Source organism: Salvelinus alpinus, chromosome 25 (genome assembly GCF_045679555.1).
Source record: "Salvelinus alpinus chromosome 25, SLU_Salpinus.1, whole genome shotgun sequence".
In the NCBI taxonomy this organism is placed as follows: Eukaryota; Metazoa; Chordata; class Actinopteri; order Salmoniformes; family Salmonidae; genus Salvelinus; species Salvelinus alpinus.
The window spans coordinates 6,287,260-6,310,596 of NC_092110.1; the positions used below are offsets into that span (position 1 = coordinate 6,287,260).

Genomic DNA, 23,337 nt, shown 5'->3' on the forward strand with positions numbered 1-23,337 from the left:
AGACCTCACAATGCCTGGAGAAGTGTTAACCATCTCTCCCTCTCTGTGAATGCAGGCAAGAGCTTCCAGCAGCAGAGGGAGGCCATGAAGCAGACCATAGAAGAGGACAAAGAGCCTGAGAAGTCGGGAAAGCTGTGGTGTGCTAAGAAGAACAAGAAGAAGAGGAAGAAGCTCCTTTACAACTCCAAGCAGAACGACGGTAAGGCCAGCCCAGGCCAGCAGTGAGGGCTGTGGCAGAGATGTAGGCAGGCTGGTGTAGAATGACCCGGCCCGTATTCCCACATAGTCTGAGTAAGAGTTTTTTGGTTTTGGAATGTTTAGAATGTTCTTGTTTTAATGGACTTTCCCCACACACTTTCCTTGTCATCACACTATTGATTGTTACTCGTATTTCATATCCCAGGGTTACAGAAAGAGATCACTGATTTTAGCCAGCGTTCGCCTCGAGACAATGTACTGTGAAAGTTAGCATTATTACTTTATGGGCTGTAGTTGGCATGACCTCAAGATAGAGTAAAAGAAATGACAAGAACAGGGGAGGTAGTGCCTCCAGAAAGTATTCACAACCCTTGACTTTTTCCACATTTTGTTGTTACAGCCTCAATTTAAAATGGATTCAATTTAGATTTTTGTCACTGGCCTACACAATACCCCATAATGTCAAAGTGGAATGATGTTTTTTGACATTTTTACAAATGAATTAAAAACGAAAAGCTGAAACGTCTTGCGTGAATAAGTATTCAACCCCTTTGTTATCGCAAGCGTAAATAAGTTTGGGAGATAAAGTTTGCTTTACAAATCGCATAAGTCGCATGGACTAACTCTGTGTGCAATAATGGTGTTTAACATGATTTTTTAATGACTACCTTATCTCTATACCACACACATACAATTATCTGTAACGTCCCTCAGTCGAGCAGTGAATTTCAACCACAGATTCAACCACAAAGACCAGGGAGGTTTTCCAATGCCTCGCAAAGAAGGGCACCTGTTGGTAGATAGTCAACATCTGCTTTTTAATTTTTTTACCTATCACTTTGAGCATGGTGAAGTTAGTATTACACTTTGGATGGTGTATCAATACACCCAGACACTACAAAGATACAGGTATCCTTCCTAACTCAGTTGCCGGAGAGGAAGGAAACCGCTCAGGGATTTCACCATGAGGCCAATGGTTACATTAAAACAGTTTAATAGCTGTGATAAGAGAAAACTGAGGATGGATCAACAACAATGTAGTTACTCCACAATACTAACCTAATTGACAATAGTGAAAAGAAGGAAGCAGAATAAAAATATTCCAAAACATGCATCGTGTTTGCAACAAGGCACTAAAGTAATACTGCAAAAAAATGTGCCAACGCAATTAACTTTTTATCATGAATACAAAGTGTTTGGGGCAAATCCAATACAGCACATTACTGAATACCACTCTCCATATTTTCAAGGATAGTGGTGACTCCATCATGTTATAGTTTAAAAAAAATCTTAAACTCAGTAAAAAAAGAAACGTCCTCTCACTGACAAGTGCATTTATTTTCAGCAAACTTAACATGTGTAAATATTTGTATGAACATAAGATTCAACAACTGAGATATAAACTGAACAGGTTCCATAGACATGTGACTAACAGAAATGGAATAATGTGTCCCTGAACAAAGGGGGGGTCAAAATCAAAAGTAACTGTCAGTATCTGGTGTGGTCACCAGCTGCATTAAGTACTGCAGTGCATCTCCTCCTCATGGACTGCACCAGATTTGCCAGTTCTTGCTGGGAGATGTTACCCCACTCTTCCACCAAGGCACCTGCAAGTTCAGACATTTCTGGGGGGAATGGCCCTGCCCTCACCCTCCGATCCAACAGGTCCCAGACGTGCTCAATTGGATTGAGATCCGGGCTCTTCGCTGGCCATGACAGAACACTGACATTCCTGTCTTGCAGGAAATCACGCACAGAAGGAGCAGTATGGCTGGTGGCATTGTCATGCATGAGGGTCATGTCGGGATGAGCCTGCAGGAAGGGTACCACATGAGGGAGGAGGATGTCTTCCCTGTAACACACAGCATTGAGATTACCTGCAATGACAACAAGCTCAGTCCAATGATGCTGTGACACACCGCCCCAGACCATGACGGACCCTCCACCTCCAAATCGATCCTGCTCCAGAGTACAGGCCTCGGTGTAACGCTCATTCCTCCGATGATAAACGTGAATCCGACCATCATCCCTGGTGAGATAAAACCGCGACCCGTCAGTGAAGAGCACTTTTTGCCAGTCCTGTCTGGTCCAGAGACGGTGGGTTTTTGCCCATAGGCAACGTTGTTGCCGGTGATGTCTGGTGAGGACCTGCCTTACAACAGGCCTACAAGCCCTCAGTCCAGCCTCTCTCAGCCTATTGCGGACAGTCTGAGCACTGATGGAGATATTGTGCGTTCATCTTAGGCGTCTCACAGTACGGACATTGCAATTTATTTCCCTGGCCACATCTGCAGTCCTCATGCCTCCTTGCAGCATACCAGGCACATTCACGCAGATGAGCAGGGACCCTGGGCATCTTTCTGTTGGTGTTTTTCAGAGTCAGTAGAAAGGCCTCTTTCGTGTCCTAAGTTTGCATAACTGTGACCTTAATTGCCTACCGTCTGTAAGCTGTTAGTGTCTTAACGACCGTTCCACAGGTGCATGTTCATTAATTGTTTATGGTTCATTGAACAAGCATGGGAAACAGTGTTTAAACCCTTTACAATGAAGATCTGTGAAGTTAATTTGTAAAAATCCCAATATCTTTGAAAGACAGGGTCCTGAAAAAGTTTCTTGCGGAGTTTAGAGGAAAATCTGGTTCAGTCTTCATCTACTAGTGTCTGGTAGACAGCATTCACCTTTCAGCTGGACAATAACCTTAAACGCAATGCCAAATCTACACTGGAGTTGCTTACCAAGAAGACAATGTTCCTGTAAAGAGGGGCTGAGTTAGATTTTCAAGTAGATTTAAGTTAAAACTATGGCAAGACCTGAAAATGGTTGTATAGCAATGATCAACAACCAATTTGTTGTACGTAGGTAAATTAGATATTTCTATATTTAATTTTCTATAAATTAGCGAACATTTCTAAAAATGTTTTCACTTTGTCAATATGGGGTATTGTGTTTAGATGGGTAATCCATTTTCAATTCAGGCTGTAACATCAAAATATGTAATTAGTCAAGGTATGAATACTTTCTGAAGGCACTGTATGTCGACATTTCAGTTAAAGGCCTTTCTCAGTCTCCAAGTCTCTCTCGATCCAACAATATGAATGCTGTTTGATATGAAACTAAAACCGTCTGTTTCTCTGCTCCTCCCCAGACTATGACAACGAGGAGATCCTGACCTATGAGGAGATGGCGCTCTACCACCAGCCAGCCAATCGCAAGCGGCCCATTGCTCTGATTGGTCCTCCCAACTGTGGGCAGAATGAGCTGAGACAGAGACTGCTGTCCAGCGAGCCAGACAGATTTGGGGGAGCTGTCCCACGTAAGTGTGTTTGTGTGAATTCCTGTGTGCATTTAAGGGTTAACTTTCCACTTGAACTGCACACCTCGGTGCTTAGTATTACTCAAGACATATAGAATTTGGTTAATGGGAATTGTAATTTTTGTTAATTCCAGACATTTTTCATGGTTTTGCGGCCATTGTCTGTTCCCCCTTCCCCTGTCCTGTTCATTTTTTAAAAAATTAAAAGCAATACAAATGTTGATAAAAATTTGGGTTTATTCCAGACACGACACGGAACAGGCGTGATGTGGAGGTGAGTGGGAGGGACTACCACTTCGTCTCTCGCCAGGCCTTTGACATGGACGCCACCGCGGGAAAGTTCATTGAGTCGGGAGAGTTTGAGAAGAACCTGTACGGAACCAGTACCGACTCTGTCCGTCAACTCATCAACACGGGCAAGATCTGTCTGCTCTGTCTGCACACACAGGTGAGGAGGGGGGAGAAGAGAGACGGAGGGAGGGGGAGAGGTAGGGAGAGAGGGCAAAGGCCTGTCTTCTGTGTCTGCACACCCAGGTGAGGTAAGGAGGGGGAGAGGGGTGAGATGGAGTTCAGAGGGAGGTGAGACCAACAGGGAAAATAAGAGGATAAAGGCGTCTGCATGCTTCCCAGCCGAAACAGTTCGGACTAGTTGTTCAGGCACACAAAATATTTTCTTGAGGAAGCCGGGAAATCTGCAGCCGAAGTCTACGCCCCTTCATCGGTGATTGGTCAACAGTAAGGATTCTTCAATATCTTAAATTGTTTCTGACTATTTAGAGGAAGTGTGTACTGGCTACGGTATCTCAAAATGGACAAGTGGTACTATTGCTGCTTTTTTTTGTTTTTCAAGCGTAGGTCTTTTTAAGGGAGTATGCGAGCATACGCGCTCTAGCCAAACTGAAGCATGCTGATGCCTTAAGAGAGCATAAAATGTCTGTTGCTGCTGTGTCTGACTGGGAGTCCCCCCCCCCTTCTCTCTCTCCCCCTTCTCTCTTCTTTCTCTCTTTTCTCTCGCTATAGTCGCTGAAGATTCTGCGTAACTCTGATCTGAAGCCTTACATAATCTTCATCGCTCCTCCCTCCCAAGAACGGTTGCGAGCCCTCCTGGCCAAGGAGAGCAAGAACCCAAAGGTAGTCATTTTAACACATCACAATCTGTTTTCTCAGCTTTTTTAGTAATCAAATCAAATGTATTTATATAGCCCTTCTTACATCAGCTGATATATCAAAGTGCTGTACAGAAACTAGAGGTCGATCGATTAATCGGAATGGGCGATTAATTAGGGCCGATTTCAAGTTTTCATAACAATCGGAAATCGGTATTTTTGGACACTGATTTGGCCAGAGAAAAAAAAGAAAAAAACACCTTTATTTAACTAGGCGTGTCAGATAAGAACACATTCTTAATTTCAATGACGGCCTAGGAACGGTGGGTTAACTGCCTTGTTCAGGGGCAGAACGACAGATTTTTACCTTGTCAGCTCGAGGATTCAATCTTGCAACCTTACGGTTAACTAGTCCAACGCTCTAACCACCTGCCTCTCATTGCACTCCACGAGGAGCCTGCCTATTACGCAAATGCAGTAAGAAGCCAAGGTAAGTTGCTAGCTAGCATTAAACCTATCTTATAAAAAACAATCAATCATAATCACTAGTTAACTACACATGGTTGATATTACTAGTTTATCTAGCGTGTCCTACGTTGCATATAATCGATGCAGTGCGCATTCGCGAAAAAGGACTGTCGTTGCTCCAACGTGTACCTAACCATAAACATCAATGCCTTTCTTAAAATCAATACACAAGTATATATTTTTAAACCTGCATATTTAGCTAAAAGAAATCCAGGTTAGCAGGCAATATTAACCAGGTGAAATTGTCACTTCTCTTGAGTTCATTGCACGCAGAGTCAGGGTATATGCAACAGCTTGGGCCACCTGGCTCATTGCGAACTAATTTGCCAGAATTTTACGTAATTATGACATAACATTGAAGGTTGTGCAATGTAACAGGAATATTTAGACTGATGGATGCCACCCGTTAGATAAAATACGGAACGGTTCCGTATTTCACTGAAAGAACAAATGTTTTGTTTTCGAGAGAGTTTCCGGATTCTACCATATTAATGACCTAAGGCTCGTATTTCTGTGTGTTATAATTAAGTCTATGATTTGATAGAGCAGTCTGACTGAGCAATGGTAGGCATCAGCAGGCTCGTAAGCATTCATTCAAACAGCAATTTTGTGTATTTTGCCAGCAGCTCGTCGCTGTGCTTCAAGCATTGCGCTGTTTATGACTTCAAGCCTATCAACTTCCGAGATTAGGCTGGTGTAACCGATTTGAAATGGCTAGCTAGTTAGCGGGGTGCGCGCTTGGAGTAGTTTTTGCAGTAGTTGTTCCCCTTGCTCTGCATGGGTAACGCTGCTTCGAGGGTGGCTGTTGTCGATTTGTTCCTGGTTCGAGCCCAGGTAGGAGCGAGGAGGGGGACGGAAGCTATACTGTTACACTGGCAATACTAAAGTGCCTATAAGAACATCCAATAGTCAAAGGTATATGAAATACAAATGGTATAGAGAGAAATAGTCCTATAATTCCTATAATAACTACAACCTAAAACTTCTTACCTGGGAATATTGAAGACTCATGTTAAAAGGAACCACCAGCTTTCATATGTTCTCATGTTCTGAGCAAGGAACTTAAACGTTACATGGCACATATTGCACTTTCACTTTCTTCTCCAACACTGTTTTTGCATTATTTAAACCAAATTGAACATGTTTCATTATTTATTTGAGTCTAAATTGATTTTATTGATATTAAGTTAAAATACGTGTTCATTCAGTATTGTTGTAATTGTCATTATTACAAATACATTTTAAGAATCGGCTGATTAATCGGTATCGGCTTTTTTTTGGTCCTCCAATAATCGGTATCAGCGGTGAAAAATCATAATCGGTCGACCTCTAACAGAAACCCAGCCTAAAACCCCAAACAGCAAGCAATGCAGGTGTAGAAGCACGGTGGTTAGGAAAAACTCCCTAGAAAAGCCGAAACCTAGAGAGCAACCAGGCTATGAGGGGTGGCCAGTCCTCTTCTGGCTGTGCCGGGTGGAGATTATAACATGGCCAAGATGTTCAAATGTTCATAGATGACCAGCAGGGTCAAATAATAATAATCACAGTGGTTGTCGAGGGTGCAACAGGTCAGCATCTCAGGAGTAAATGTCAGTTGGCTTTTCATAGCCAATCATTGAGAGTATCTCTACCACTCCTGCTGTCTCTAGAGAGTTGAAAACAGCAGGTCTGGGACAGGTAGCACGTCCGGTGAACAGGTCAGGGTTCCATAGCCGCAGGCAGAACAGTTGAAACTGGAGCAGCAGCACGGCCAGGTGGACTGGGAACAGCAAGGAGTCATCATGCCAGGTAGTCCTGAGGCATGGTCCTTGGGCTCAGGTCCTCCGAGAAAGAGACAATTAGAGAGAGCATACTTAAATTCACACAGGACACCGGATAAGACAGGAGAAATACTCCAGATATAACAGACTGACCCTAGCCCCCCGACACAAACTACTGCAGCATAAATACTGGAGGCTGAGACAGGATGGGTCAGGAGACACTGTGGCCCCATCCGATGATACCCCCAGACAGGGCAAAACAGGCAGGATATAACCCCACCCACTTTGCCAAAGCACAGCTCCCACACCACTAGAGGGATATCTTCAACCACCAACTTACCTTCCTGAGACAAGGCCGAGTATAGCCCACAAAGATCTCCGCCACGGCACAACCCAAGGGGGGACGCCAACCCAGACAGGAAGACCACGTCAGTGACGCACCCCTCCTAGGGACGGCATGGAAGAGCACCAGTAAGCCAGTGACTCAGCCCCTGTTATATGGTTAGACGCAGAGAATCACAGTGGAGAGAGGGGAACCGGCCAGGCAGAGACAGCAAGGGCGGTTCGTTGCTCCAGAGCCTTTCCGTTCACCTTCACACTCCTGGGCCAGACTACACTCAATCAAATGACCTACTGAAGAGATGAGTCTTCAGTAAAGACTTAAAGGTTGAGACCGAGTCTGCGTCTCTCACATGAGTAGGCAGACCATTCCATTAAAATGGAGCTCTATAGGAGAAAGCCCTACCTCCAGCTGTTTGCTTAGAAATTCTAGGGACAATTAGGAGGCCTGCGTCTTGTGACCGTAGCGTACGTGTAGGTATGTACGGCAGGACCAAATCGGAAAGATAGGTAGGAGCAAGCCCATATAATGCTTTGTAGGTTAGCAGTAAAACCTTAATCAGCCCTTGCCTTAACAGGATGCCAGTGTAGGGAGGCTAGCACTGGAGTAATATGATAAAAAATGTTGGTTCTAGTCAGGATTCTAGCAGCCGTATTTAGCACTAACTGAAGTTTATTTAGTGCTTTATCAGGGTAGCCGGAAAGTAGAGCATTGCAGTAGTCTAACCTAGAAGTAACAAAAGCATGGATACATTTTTCTGCATCATTTTTGGACAGAAAGTTTCAGATTTTTGCAATGTTACGTAGATGGAAAAAAGCTGTCCTTGAAACAGTCTTGATATGTTCGTCAAAAGAGAGATAAGGGTCTAGAGTAACGCCGAGGTCCTTCAGTTTTATTTGAGACGACTGTACAACCATCAAGATTAATTGTCAGATTCAACATTAGATCTCTTTGTTTCTTGGGACCTAGAACAAGCATCTCTGTTTTGTCCAAGTTTAAAAGTAGAAAGTTTAAGGTTTATCTAATAAGCCTTAGTAAAGTTAACTCACTTGACATCAAGCTAATGTAGTGAAACATGCTCTGTGTTCCATCTCTTATCTCCTACCCTTTCTCTACCTAAGCCGGAGGAGCTGCGAGACATCATCGAGAAGGCCCGTGAGATGGAGCAGAACTTTGGCCACCTGTTTGACGCAGCCATCGTGAACACAGACCAGGACAAGGCATATCAGGAGCTGCTGAGGCTCATCAACAAACTGGACACTGAGCCACAGTGGGTCCCCTCCTCCTGGCTACGTTGAAGGAGCAATATAATACAGACACAACACTAACCTGACACAGCACTCACTGGTTCAATGAAGAGCTAGAGCTACCCTGGATCATGGACAATAGTTGCCCAGGGGGAAGACCATTATTAGCTGAAAATTAGCCTTGACTCCATTCTCCAACCAGAATCACAGTATGAGACTAGTGGAAGATCCTCAATCAACACTCAAGCTGAAGATAAATAAAACACTTAAAATGCTTATCACTACATGTGATGTTGAACTGAACTGAGCCGAGCTCTTCTCTTCCCTTCTAAGACTGCCTGGGAAAATGAATTATTGTCTTTATTATTGCTCTGATTATTTGTCCTTTTTTTGTTGCTGGATTTCTCTTCACTAAATTAACTTTTCACATTCCAGAGAAGTATGTAAAGACTTGGCACTTGGTGGCAGAAATAGAATTAGTGCTTCTATTCTGCTTTTGATAACTATTTATAATTGTAAATATATTCTATTTTTAAGAAGCTTTCGATAATAAGAAGAACCCATAGCTTCTATCTATGGCAGGGATGGGAACTTTGATAGGGGTTGGGGGCCACAAAAAAATCTCAGCTCATCACGAGAGGCTGCAGTGGCTTGCGGGTCTGCGTACCCACATCCATACCCAGACATGCAGTCAGAGCTTGCCTTAGTCTTTTGGGGGCTCTAAGTGAAATTTTGTTGGGGGGGCCCCCCCACTTTGTGAGCAAAAATGTTTTGGGGGGAAGGGGGCAGTGAATGACTCCTACACAAAACTATAGACACACACACACTGGTTGTTGTACCCTTGCTGTTTCCTTGACCCCGTGTGTGAGGTCAGGTGTGTGTGTTTGTTCAGTAATGTATCATCACGGATGTGATTTGCTCACCTAATGAAACCATCTGTGAGGTGATAACATCCCGGTGTAGGACTATGGGTCCTGATCAGTTATTTACTATATAGGGAATTAGGGTGCCATTTGGGACGCAGTCATGATCTCTGCATCTGGCCTCTATCCTCTAAACTATAGCAGCCCTGCTTTCAAATACTATTTGGATCATTGAAAATACTTAAACTGTGCTTGATTGAACTTGCCTGGCACAAAGGAACCAATAGAATTATTCCAGAACGGTAATCCCTACCCAAACTGGCACTCCAGGTCGGCAAAAAGCAAAACCTTAGTATTTGAAAGATTTCAAATGCTATTTGAACCCTTGTCTGCGCTACAGCACAGTATAATGCGGGAGGTTCATCTGAAATGGTGTTTTGACATCGCATTAATTAGACAATCCGATCTGAGAGATGGTGAAGAGCCACGTTCTCCTACTTACCTTATACTCTTTTCACACTATCATGCCAACCAAAACTGGACTGTGCTGGCTCTGATATTTTCACATTTTCCTTTCCAGGAACTTTGGTGGATCGTAACCAGGTCAGTGCAGTACAGCTTGGTTCAGTAGTGTGAAAAGGGTACTGGAGGATAAACCAGTCCTAACACACTACACCCCTTACCTCTACCCAAGCACTACGAGTCATCGCTAAATAGAAAACTGGCCTGTCCCGAATCACAGGATTTAAACCAACAGTGATGATATTGAAGAAAGATTATTAGAGGTGTTTAAAAGTTATGACACTAAAATCTTGAGGGGTAACTTTATGTCTTCATTTTCTCAATCTCAGTATTCAGTGTAACCAGCAGTATTCTATTCATGGAAAACACTAAGGAACATCTGAGCACCGCTGTCTGTGGGATTCTCTTAATAATCAATACTTCATAAATGCTTTGTTTGAAATCGATGCATTTTATAATTCACTTAAATGCATTATAAACTATCCAACTATGCTGTATTTTAATCCAGTTTTCACCACATGCGACATCTTAAATGTGTGATTTATTATTTGTCAGTGATTTTTCAAAGCTGTTATTGAAATGTTTGTTCTTTTTGATATGGGTCTGTGAAATTAACTTGACCGAACCGAAAAATAGTTGTGTTTTTGTTTTTGCATCTGGTGTTTCTATGATCATAGGTTTCAGCTTACCCTTGATTATAATATGCTGACTTTGTGTGATTGTGTGTGTGTGTGCGTGCGTGCGTGCGTGCATGCACAGAGGCAGGACTGTCACTGTAATGCAGGCAAGTATTATCTCTAGTAGACACAATGGAAAATGGTCTTAGCAAAACTATTTCACTTTTTTTTTTTTTGTTATTGATGATAATCATGGTGTATCTAGATACTTAACATTTGATATATTTGTAATGTTAAAGATAGATTTAAGTACAGAGTAATGCACCTGTAGAATGATGACTCGACCACCTATCCATCCCTCCGTTTTGGATCTGAAACTCCAGGAACCGCTCAGTGCTAGCCTGATCCCGGATCTGTGTTTTTTTTACGCAGCTCCTCTGACGATTTGTCATGTTTTCCATAGAAGTTGGCTACATAGGGCCGTATTTAGTTTCTCAGAGTAGAAGTGCTGATTTAGGATCAGGTCATCCCTATTCATTGTTATTATTATCAAAAAGGGAAAAATGATCTTAGATCAGCACTCCTATTCTGAGACTGAGAATGGTGGCCATTCAGGTCTGGGACCAGTCTAGTTCAGAATGTCTATCCCTTTTTAGTATGCACAGTACACACCTTGTGTAGATTTGAGCCGTTAACTGGAAGTAGAACTAATGAATGTAAAGTTGCTGTATTATTAAAAATCACTTTCTTTAGATCTCTTTTTGTATGAATTATTCAAGTGGATTAAATACCAGATTGATAGAAGTAGAGGAGGGTTGTTTTATTTATTCAGCACTGTTTAAAGAGCTGCTGTAGAAATTATAGGAATGTGTGATGATGCCAAGAGGTACTGCTTCACAGACTACAGCGATTGTGGGGTCAGAGTTGATTGACACTAAAATATAGATAAGATAATGGAACTTGAGTGAGATTGAAACCTTTTTCATTGTATGATAATGTCCTCCTTTAAAAGATCTGACAGGGATATTAAAACATTTGACACATTCATTTGTATCTCAAAGCAAGGTGGAGCCATTAAACTTCAATTACTTTTCTTGAACTAAGGCCAGTCTCCTCAGACTTGGCGGCAGCATCAAGCATATTCAACAGCCACTCCCTTAGGGGGAAGAGTATGAGGTATGCACTAATTTCTATGCCATGTAATATGTTAGTGGTCAACTCAACACAGAGAAGTGTACAAAACATTCCATTCCATGCGCTTTCCATGACAGACTGACCCGGTGATTCCAAGTGAAAGCTATGATCCCTTATTGATGTCACTTTTTAAATCCACATTAATCAGTGTAGATGAAGTGGAGTAGATGGGTTAAAGAAGGATGTTTAAGCCTTGAGACAATTGAGGAACACTTTCGACACCTTGTAGAGTCTATGCCCTGGCAAATTGAGGGCAAAAGCGGGGGGGTGCAAGTGCAACTCATAAAATGTTATTTGTCACGTGTGCCGAATACAACCGAATACACCTTACAGTGAAATGCTTACTTACAAGGCCTTAACTGACAATGCAGTTCAAGAAATAGTTTAAAATATTTACTAAATAAATGAAAGTAAAACAATTTAATAAAAAGTAAAATAATATATACAGGGGGTACAGGTTAGTCAAGGTAATTTGTACATGTAGGTGGGGTAAAGTGACTATGCATAGATAATAAACAGCGAGTGGCAGCAGTGTAAAAACAAAGGGGGGGGGGTGTCAATGTAAGTACTCCTGGTGGCCATTTGATTAATTGTTCAGCAATCTTATGTCTTGGGGGTAGAAGCTGTTAAGGAGCCTTTTGGACCTAGACTTGGTCCTCCGGTAACAATTATTTGGTCCTTCTTCTGACATCGCCTAGTATATAGGTCCTGGTTGGCATGAAGCTGGGCCCCAGTGATGTACTGGGTCGAAGGCACTACCCTCTGTAGCACTTTACGGTCGGATGGCGAGCAGTTGCTATACCAGGCGGTGATGCAACGGGTCAGGATGCTCTCGATGGTGCAGCTGTAGAACATTTTGAGGATCTGGGGACCCATGCGAAATCTTTTCAGTCTCCTGGGGGGGGGGGGGGGGGGTGTTGTAGTGCCCTCTAAACGACTATCTTGATGTGTTTGGACCATGATAGTTTATTGGTGATGTGGACACCAAGGAACTTAACTCTCGACCCACTCCACTACAGCCCCGTCGATGTGAATGGGTGCATGTTCGGCGCTCCTTTTCCTGTAGTCCACATCAGCTCCTTTGTCTTGCTCACGTTGAGGGAGAGGTTGTTGTCCTGGCACCACACTGCCAGGTCTCTGACCTCCTCCCTATAGGCTGTCTCATCGTTGTCTTCAGCAAATTTAATGATGGTGTTGGAGTCGTGCTTGGCCACGCAGTCTTGGGTGAACAGGGAGTACAGGAGGGGACAAAGCACGCACCCCTGAGGGGCCCCCGTGTTGAGGATCAGCGTGGCAGATGTGTTGTTGCCTACCCTTACCACCTGGGTGCGGCCCGTCAGGAAGTCCAGGATCCAGTTTCAGAGGGATGTAGTCCCAGGGTTCTTAGCTTAGTGATGAGCTTTGTGGGCACTATGGTGTTGAACACTGAGCTGTAGTCAAAGAACAGCATTCTCACGTAGGTGTTCCTTTTGTCTAGGAGGGAAAGGGCAGCGTGGAGTACAATTGAGATTGCGTCATCTGTGGATCTGTTGGGGCGGTATTGGAGTGGGTCTAGGGTTTCCGGGATGATGGTGTTGTGAGCCATGACCATCCTCTCAAAGAACTTCATGGCTACCGGCGTGAGTGCTACGGGGCAGTAGTCACCTTTGCTTTCTTGGGCACAGGGACTATGGTGGTCTACTTGAAACATGTAGGTATTACAGACTCGGTCGGGGAGAGGTTGAAAATGTCAGTGAAGACACTCGCCAGTTGGTCACCCATGCTCTGAGCATGAGTCCTGGTATTCCGTCTGGCCCTGCGGCCTTATGAATGTTGACCTGTTTAAAGGTCTTGTTCACACAGTCGTCCGGAACAGCTGGTGCTCTCATGCATGCTTTAATGTTGCTTGCCTTGAAGAGAGTATAAAATGCATTTAGCTCATCTGGTAGGCTTGCGTCACTGGGCAGCTCACGGCTGGGTTTCCATTTGTAGTCTAATAGTTTGCAAGCCCTGCCACATCTGATGAGCGTCAGAGCCGGTGTAGTAGGATTCAATCTTAGTCCTGTAACTCAATATTAGGAAGGTGTTTTTAATGTTTTGTGTACTCTGTATCTACCAGTATCTTTTGTTAAACTTGCTTCAAAACACTCACAGGGCGACACCTTGTGGATAAATCGAAAACTGCTAATTTCAATGGGAACTCTATTTGCTAAAATACCGATGGTATTTTTTTGGTGTGCATGTTTCCAGTTCCGCTTCCGTGTCAGTTCAAATTGTCGCCCCGTTCGCGCATGTTAATGAAACAGTCGAATTTTATCCCCTCAACTGATATATTTCAATTACTACAGTTTAATGTATTAACTTATAATACAGACATATTCCAATAGTTCATTCTCAAGTTGTGTATATACTATATAAGGTGAGTATAACGTTTGAGTGTGAAGTTCTGAAAGAATGAATGATTGGTGATGAACGCATGAGACTCAAAAGCGTTACGTTAGCTAGTTAACATTAGCTAACCTATCCCTCAGGCTAGTATTCTATCGAGCTGGTGTTCTAGCTACATGTGAATGTGTTGTAGCTAAATAAGGTTGGTTAGATTTGCTTTGCTAGTTAGCTAGAAACCCATCATTCTGAATAAGCTGGCAGTCACTGTGGCAGCTGTTTGCAACTGCGAGCTAACGTTAGCTAGCTACTTATACAGTACAAAGGTTTTCTTCCTACAACGTATACATCTGTTCACCTACTTAGTTCTCCGCCCATTATCATTTGCTATATGGTGATCTACATTTTGCAAGCATTGCGCCTTCTTGGCAGAGTGTGATAACATACAGGCAGAATGAGAATGCAATGACTACTATCCTCTGCTGCATACTCACATACTTGAAATCATCTTGACCACAGAGTGCAGGATGCCGTCGCTCAGCTGTAGATTCTACCAGCACAGGTTTCCAGAGGTGGAAGATGTGGTGATGGTCAACGTGCGCTCCATCGCAGAGATGGGAGCCTACGTAAGTCTACTGGAGTACAACAACATTGAAGGCATGATCCTCCTTAGCGAGTTGTCTCGCAGACGTATCCGCTCCATCAACAAACTCATCAGGATCGGACGCAACGAGTGTGTGGTCGTCATCCGAGTGGATAAGGAGAAAGGTGAGAAGAAAAATGCTGTCAATGTGATGGGTTGACCTGTAGCCTGGTCCCATATTTGCTTGTATTGCCTTGCCAACTCTTGTCACATAACCATAGAATTTGGCAAGACAGAAATAGATCTGGGACCGAGCTAGTTTTCATTTCCCTGCTCTCTATCTCTCTAGGTTACATTGATCTGTCCAAGAGAAGAGTTTCACCCGAGGAGGCAATCAAGTGCGAAGACAAATTCACCAAATCTAAAACGGTATGTTGTCTAAATCCTCGCATTATAAAGACTTAGTGCCAAAAATTCCTAATTTATACATGTACCATGTACCCTCTGAATTCTAGGAAGATTTTAACCCACTTAACCAAAGCCATTCTCCAAGGTTTTTACCATCATTGTAAAGGTTTTTACCGTCATTGTAAAGCCCTAGTTATTTGGTTGCTTTGATGGTCATTTCTGAAGATTATTATTTATTAGTGAATAATTTACGTCTGTCCCTCATTTAAGGTCAACCCTGTTACGTGAACTGAACTATATTTAATATGGTGAAACTATTCCTTTTTAAATATATATTTTTTAAGATACATTGAACATCTAATAGTCAAATCATAGTGTAAAAGCAGGTGAGCTGTTCTACTCTTTTTGACAATTTTCTGGTGTTTTGTGGTGGGAAACTGAGTGGGTCGAGCATAACACGTCATTAACTGTAGATAGACAGGCTAGAAATGTTTTAACCCCAAAAAAACGTTTTTGTGAAGCTTTCATTCAATTGCCACTCCCTTTTGCACATGACAAGCTCCCCCGTCAAAGGGGGATTTATGCATGATTTAAGATTAAATCGTTAATCCTGTTACTTTATTTGGCACTTAGGTTTACATTTGAGTAATTTAGCAGATGCTCTTATCCAGAGCAACTTACAGTTAGTGCATTCTTCTTAACATACCTAGGTGAGACACAACCACATATCACACTTGTAAGTACATTCTTCCTCAAATTTACTATAGTCATTTTTATTTATTTAACCTCTTGATTGCTATTTAACATTTTTTGTTACCAATTAACACTTCTCAAAAGTCACCGAGTTGGTGGACCAACCCTAGTACAATATACTCTTTTGCCTTGGGCTGAAAATGCAGAAAGGCTGGTTATGTTAAGTTTTGGTACTCTTAGATGTGTTGTCAACTGATATATTCAAATATAATTTCTGGAGGGGAACCTAGACTTGTGTGTCTTCTGTCATGACAGGTGTACAGCATATTGAGGCACGTGGCTGAGGTTCTGGAGTACACCAAAGATGAGCAGCTGGAGAGCCTGTTCACGCGCACCGCCTGGGTGTTTGATGAGAAGTACAAGCGGCCTGGATACGGAGCCTATGATGTCTTCAAACAGGCTGTGGCGTAAGTACTGACAACCTGGGCAGGGTTGGTGGAGGGGATTCTCTTGTTTAGACACTTAAACACAAAAATATTATTTTCCATTCTTAGTTTCAAACAGACTTATGGAACTAGAAATGGAAGAAAATGGTTCCATAGATTATTCTCCTGGTTCGATACAATTCTGCCCAAGCGAGACTAGATGCAAATCTGCAAATTCTGCCCAAGCAAGACTAGATGCAGACATATTATTTAGCTATTGCCCTGGACCTCCCAGGATTGAGTGTGTTAATATGACTGATGTTTTGGTCCACAGTGACCCAGCCGTTTTAGATTGTCTGGACCTGACAGAGGAGGAAAAGGCTGTCCTCATTGACAACATCAACAGAAGACTGACCCCACAAGCTGTCAAAATCAGGGCAGGTATGTACACCTAACACTTAACTAGGTACATGTACATCATATACACAGCAGTGTCTTGGTGAATTTTGATATAGCATTATACTAATGTGTTAGCAGTGGCGGATTTAGGGAGAGGCGACATGGGCAGGTGACATGGGCAGGCGACATGAGCAGCCGGGGCACGGGGTGACCACACCATTTTTGAAAAAATGATTTGTAATGGTGACATTTGTGCGATCGGTTATCTATCACTCATTTGCACGTCACATCAATGATATCATGTCACCGTGTGGGACTGTGGGTCTATTAACCTTGTCGGATTGGGCGCCCTGATTCTAGTTTGTGAGCTAGGCAGACTACTGCCTGGGAAGGTCTCCAACTCAGAAGTACGAGATGGGGAGGGGGGCGGGGGTAGGTTGACCTCAGTTCTCCCCACTGGAAGCCCAAGGTAGGGGGAGCGGGGGAATCTGTCAAATAGCTCCCCTCTAACTTTGTACAGTACTAATGCAATTAGTTGTGCAATTTAGTTTGTGTGTTTCTTGTTTGAAGTGCAATAGTGTAATAATCAGGTTCTCTTCTTTATTAGTGTGTTATTCTATTTGTGTGTTTGTGTAAATAGGATTTGTGCAATTTAGTTTTATTTGTGGGGTTTTTGTTAGTAATAGTATAATAATTAAATTATATTTTTATTTGTATTTATATACACTTTGTTACTACTTTTTGATATTTATGAGTCTTACTTTTGGATATTTTATATTTATATAGTTTTAAATGTTATGATTATTTATTCGTGTTGTTCCAAACGTCTGAAGGGGGGTTCGCCCAGGGAGCCATACAAGCTAGAACTGCCACTGTGTGTTAGAATAATATTTTGGGGAACCCACTTAAGCCGACTCCCATCTCTCCCTCAGACATTGAGGTGGCCTGTTACGGGTATGAGGGGATTGATGCTGTCAAAGAAGCGTTGAGGGCGGGGCTGGGCTGCTCCACAGATGCCATGCCAATCAAGGTAAATAAAACAACAACAAGCACCTCTCAATAGTCTGATTAATCATAGTATATTCCTAGACCATTGCTATTCAAAATATTTCAGCAGGGAACCCATTTTTTTCCACCTGATTTTCTGGGTACCCTTTTTTCCCCCCAAGAATTTCTTTCCTAAAAAATTTGTTTTATATACACTACTGTTCAAAAGTTTGGGGTCACTTAGAAATGTCCTTGTTTTTTAAAGAAAAGCAATTTTTTGTCCATTTAAAAGAATATCAAATTGATCAGAAATACAGTGTAGACATTGTTAATGTTGTAAATGACTATTGTAGCTGAAAATGGCAGATTTTTATAGGCGTACAGAGGCCCATTATCACCAACCATCACTCCTGTGTTCCAATGGCACGTTGTGTTAGCTAATCCAAGTTTATAATTTTAAAAGGCTAATTGATCATTAGAAAACCCTTTTGCAATTATGTTAGCACAGCTGAAAACTGTTGTTCTGATTAAAGAAGCAATAAAACGGGCCTTTTTTAGACTTGTTGAGTATCTGGAGCATCAGCATTTGTGGGTTCGATTACAGGCTCAAAATGGCCAGAAACAAATAACTTTCTTCTGAAACTCGGCAGTGAGAAAATTGCCAAGAAACTGAAGATCTCGTACAACGCTGTGTACTACTCCCTTCACAGAACAGCGCAAACTGTCTCTAACCAGAATAGAAAGAGGAGTGGGAGGCCCCGGTGCACAACTGAGCAAGAGGACAAGTACATTAGAATACATAGGCCTAATAGACACATGCTCAAACTCGCACACTTTTGATAGAATTAAAAAAGGGGTAGGTGCTACATCCATTTTTGGACACACATTGTTTTAACCATGTTATGAGGCTATACAGTGTTTGTTTACATTTACAATGTTTACAAACACTGGAGGAAAACAAGTTCACACACACACTACCGTTCAAAAGTTTGGGGTCACTTAGAAATGTTATTGTATTTGAAAGAAAAGCACATTTTTTTGTCCATTAAAATAACATCAAATTGATCAGAAATACAGTGTAGACATTGTTAATGTTGTAAATGACTATTGTATTTGGAAACGGCTGATTTGGAATGGAATATCTACGTAGGCGTACAGAGGTCCATTATCAGCATCCATCAGCGCAAACTGGCTCTAACCAGAATAGAACGTGTGGGAGGCCCCTGTGCACAACTGAGCAAGAGCACAAGTATATTGGAGTGTCTAGTTTGAGAAACAGACGCCTCACAAGTCTTCAACTGGCAGCTTCATTAAATAGTACCCGCAAAACACCAGTCTCAACGTTAACAGAGAAGAGGCGACTCCGGGATGCTGGCCTTCTAGGCAGAGTTGCAAAGAAAAATCCATATCTCAGACTGGCCAGTAAAAAGAAAAGATTAATATGGGCAAAAGAACACAGACACTGAACAGGGGAAGATTGGAAAAAAGTGTTATGGACAGACTAATCTAAGTTTGAGGTGTTCGGATCCCAAAGAAGAACATCCGTGAGACGCAGAAAAGATGCTGGAGGAGTGCTTGACGCCATCTGTCAAGCATGGTGGAGGCAATGTGATGGTCTGGTGGTGGTAAAGTGGGAGATTTGTACAGGGTAAAAGGGATCTTGAAGAAGGAAGGCTATCGCTCCATTTTGCAACGCTATGCCATACCCTCCTACAACAGGACAATGACCCAAAGCACAGCTCCAAACTATGCAAGAACTATTTAGAGAAGAAGCAGTCAGCTGGTATTCTGTCTATAATGGTGTGGCCAGCACAGTCACCGGATCTCAACCCTATTGAGCTATGGGAGCAGCTTGACCGTATGGTACCTAAGAATGGCCCATCAAGCCAATCCAACTTGTGGGAGGTGCTTCAGGAAGCACGGGGTGAAATCTCTTCAGATTACCTCAACAAATTGACAACTAGAATGCCAAAGGTGTGCAAGGCTGTAATTGCTGCAAATGGAGGATTCTTTGACGAAAGCAAAGTTTGAAGGACACAATTATTTCAGTTAAAAATCATTATTTATAACCTTGTCAACATCTTGACTATATTTCCTGTTAATTTTGCAACTCATTTCATGTATGTTTTCATAGAAAACAAGGACATTTCTAAGTGACCCCAAACTTTTGAACTGTAGTGTGTGTGTGTGTATACAGTTGAAGTCGGAAGTTTACATACACTTAGGTTGGAGTCATTAAAACTCGTTTTTCAACCACTCCACAAATTTCTTGTTAACAAACTATAATTTTGGCAAGTCGTTTAGGACATCTACTTTGTGCATGACACAAGTAGATTTTTCAACAATTGTTTACAGACAGATTATTTCACTTATAATTCACTGTATCACAATTCCAGTGGGTCAGAAGTTTACATACACTAAGTTGACTGTGCCTTTAAACAGCTTGGAAAATTCCAGAAAATGTCATGGCTTTAGAAGCTTCTGATAGGCTTCTAATCTACACACAATACCCCATAATGAAAACGCAAAAACAGGTTTTTAGACAAAAACAGGTTTTTAGACATTTTAGCAAATGTATATTTAAAAAAAATATAATATATATAATATCACATTTACATAAGTATTCAGACCCTGTACTCCTCCATGCTTCACGGTGGAAACCACACATGTGGAGATCATCCGTTCACCTACTCTGCGTCTTACAAAGACACTGCGGTTGGAACCAAAAATCTCGAATTTGGACTCATCAGACCAAAGCACAGATTTCCACTGGTCTAATGTCCATTGCTTGTGTTTCTTGGCCCAAACAAGTCTCTTCTTCTTATTGATGTCCTTTAGTAGTGGATTCTTTGCAGCACTTCGACCATGAAGGCCTGATTCAGACAGTCTCCTCTGAACAGTTGATGTTGAGATGTCTGTTACTTGAACTCTGTGAAGCATTTATTTGGGCTGCAATTTCTGAGGCTGGTAACTCTAATGAACTTATCCTCTGCAGCAGAGGTAACTCTGGGACATTCCTGTGGCGGTCCTCATGAGAGCTAGTTTCATAGCACTTAATGGTTTTTGCGGCTGCACTTGAAGAAACTTTCAAAGTTCTTGAAATTTTCCGCATTGACTGAACTTCATGTCTGAGAGTAATGATGGACTGTCGTTTCTCATTGCTTATTTGAGGTGTTCTTGCCATAATATGGACTTGGTATTTTACCAAATAGTGCTGTCTTCTGTTTAGCACCCCTACCTTGTCACAACACATTACGAAGGAGAGAAATTGCACAAATTAACTTTTAACAAGGCACACCTGTTAATTGAAATGCATTCCAGGTGACAACCTCATTAAGCTGGTTGAGAGAATGCCAGTGGTGTGCGAAGCTGTCATCAAGGCAAAGGATGGCTACTTTGAAGAGTCTCAAATATAAAATATATTTTATATTTTTTGGTTAGCTGATTCCATATTGGTTATTTCATAGTTTTGATGTCTTCACTATTATTCTACAATGTAGAAAATGTTAAAAAATAAAGAAAACCCCTTGAATGAGTAGGTGTGTCCAAACTCTTGACTGGTACTGTATATACATACATTTTTTTATTAAAAAAGACAAAAGCATCCACTGAAAGTGACTTTTAGTCCAAGATCTGTGTCAGGGAAAAGGCTATATGCATCACAACATTGTGTCTCTTTGGGTCTCTGACAGATTAATCTGATAGCGCCGCCTCGCTACGTCATGACAACCACCACACTGGAACGCACAGAGGGTCTCTCTGTCCTCAACCAGGCCATGGCTGCCATCAAAGAGAAGATTGAGGAGAAGCGAGGAGTGTTTAACATCCAGATGGAGGTCAGTACAATAACCTTATTGTCTCAATTTACATAAAATCATATGTTTGCTGTATTTTAATACACTAGGAAGAGGGGGACAATGGAAAGTCCAAGGTGGTGTGGTAGAAGTTTCATGTAAAACAAAAAATTGTAACTCCTGCCATATGTAATACATGCTTTGGAAGTCTTACTCGCCAGAGATCTCACATTAAAACAGTATTAAAAACAGCAACAATGTTCAAGACATTGCGCTTTCAATGTCCATGTGTTAATGTCTTTTATGTTTTCCTCCCCTCCAGGCGAAGGTTGTGACCGACATAGATGAGACAGAGCTGGCCCGCCAGCTGGAGCAACTGGAGAGAGAGAACGCTGAGGTGGACGGAGATGACGAGGATGGAGAGATGGAGGCCAAGGCAGAGGACTAAACTAGATGAAGAACTGAGGGATTGGATACGACGACGAGACCAATTATACATATGCAGTCCAGAGCATGTATTCATAAAGCATCTCAGAGTAGGAGTGCTGGTCTAGGATCAGCCCACCCCCCCATATGTAAGCTTATGCATAATGATCTAAAAGGCTAAACTTATCCTAGATCAGAACTCCTATTTTGAGATATTTCATGAATACAGGCCCTGTCTGATGAGATGACGAACTTCATATCAAATCAAGCATTCTAGAACGTCTCTCCAACTGAACCCTTTGGATCAGTAGCAGGGACCCTCTCAGGGAGACTGATAGAGAGATGGCTACAGGCACTGACTGTCATACTGCCAAACAGGGCTGGGAAAGGCCTCTGTGATTATACCAATGGACACAATAACAACTGAATATGATCACTGAACCCTAGCTGTTTGAATTGCATCAGAATGGGTGGGTTGGGGTAGGATTAGCCTTTTTGTGCTGTAGCCAACTCCTCTCTGTGTGGAAGAGTTGGCTACAGCACATATAATACAAAATGAGACAAGGCTTGGGTTGGTGGGGTGGTAGCCTGGTCCCGTGCTGAATGTTCTTTAACCAACTCTTTGTGACACATACAGTATAGGACCAGGCTAGAGTGAGTAGGGGATTAGATAGATTCTGAGAATATAATAAGACGAGTGTTTTATATATAGCAAAGACATATTTTAGGAATGAGTACTTTTGAAAGTGGTTTCGACTATGTCCCCAACTCCATGAAAGGACAATGGCGTTCTTGTCGTTTTCCTGCTCAATATGGTTCAAGTGAAATGTCGGGCGGAAGAGAAAGAGTATAATGCTCACCTAACCAACTCACACAGATCTTTATAACTTAGGGTGCATTCTGGATGTATTTCTATTTTGTCAGGACTACATTCTTAACATTACATTAAACAAATAGAAAAGTACATTTGTGTTGTCAGGTTAGAAGTGATTGAAAGTGAAACATGCACTTAAATTAAATGTGGGATGCAGTTATAGCAGAAGCTGTTAGAGAAAGGTCCATGTGGGTACTCTAGCTTTTATCAAAGATTTTAAATAAGATGTTTTATTGTTGTCACGTGCACAGGATATGTACAGTGAAATGTGGTGCTTTATAGGGTCTGCCATAGCAGTACAGCACACCTGGAGCAAATTAAGGTTAAGTGCCTTGCTCAAGGGCAAATCAACCTTGTCGGCTGGGTTACTAGTCCAACACTAACAGCTAGGTGACCTTCTTCCACCCATTCACAAAATAAGCTAATTAATCATATTCGGCAGGACAAGCACGAGATAGTGAGATCCTATTGGGGCGTTTTTGCATATATTTGCGTTTTTCCGTTATGGAACGCTTACTCTGAAATGCGCATCTAAACAACGCACTTTTACCAAAGTTTCTAAAAAGGTAAAGTCTACATAACTGAATCTACTCTGTTAGTAACATATTCTAGTTTTGGGAACAGAACTGTATTGACATGACATTTTTAATCGATGAGTAAATTAGCACTGCCGGTCCCTGAGCTTCCTGTAGAAAC

General features: G+C 42.2%; 2 protein-coding genes across 3 annotated transcripts in view; both read left to right on the forward strand.

Moving 5' to 3' along the window:
• The window catches only part of LOC139553258 (protein PALS1-like), a 51,624-nt gene extending 41,109 nt beyond the window's left edge, over positions 1-10,515 (forward strand). For both annotated transcript variants that reach the window (XM_071365395.1, XM_071365394.1), the window contains 5 exons: positions 56-199; positions 3,344-3,511; positions 3,757-3,959; positions 4,532-4,642; positions 8,367-10,515. In XM_071365395.1, the coding sequence (XP_071221496.1) occupies positions 56-199; positions 3,344-3,511; positions 3,757-3,959; positions 4,532-4,642; positions 8,367-8,543 (803 nt within the window). In that variant the 3' untranslated portion in view covers positions 8,544-10,515. The remainder of the gene's footprint in view (positions 1-55; positions 200-3,343; positions 3,512-3,756; positions 3,960-4,531; positions 4,643-8,366) is intronic.
• Positions 10,516-13,916: 3,401 nt separating this feature from the next.
• Positions 13,917-22,731, forward strand: LOC139553259 (eukaryotic translation initiation factor 2 subunit 1-like). The gene is made up of 8 exons (XM_071365396.1): positions 13,917-14,086; positions 14,572-14,820; positions 14,985-15,064; positions 16,052-16,203; positions 16,496-16,602; positions 17,493-17,590; positions 21,240-21,383; positions 21,664-22,731. Exons 2-8 carry the CDS (start codon positions 14,580-14,582, stop codon positions 21,787-21,789), a joined length of 948 nt encoding a protein of 315 aa, XP_071221497.1. The 5' UTR covers positions 13,917-14,086; positions 14,572-14,579; the 3' UTR covers positions 21,790-22,731.
• The last annotated feature ends 606 nt before the right edge of the window (positions 22,732-23,337 follow it).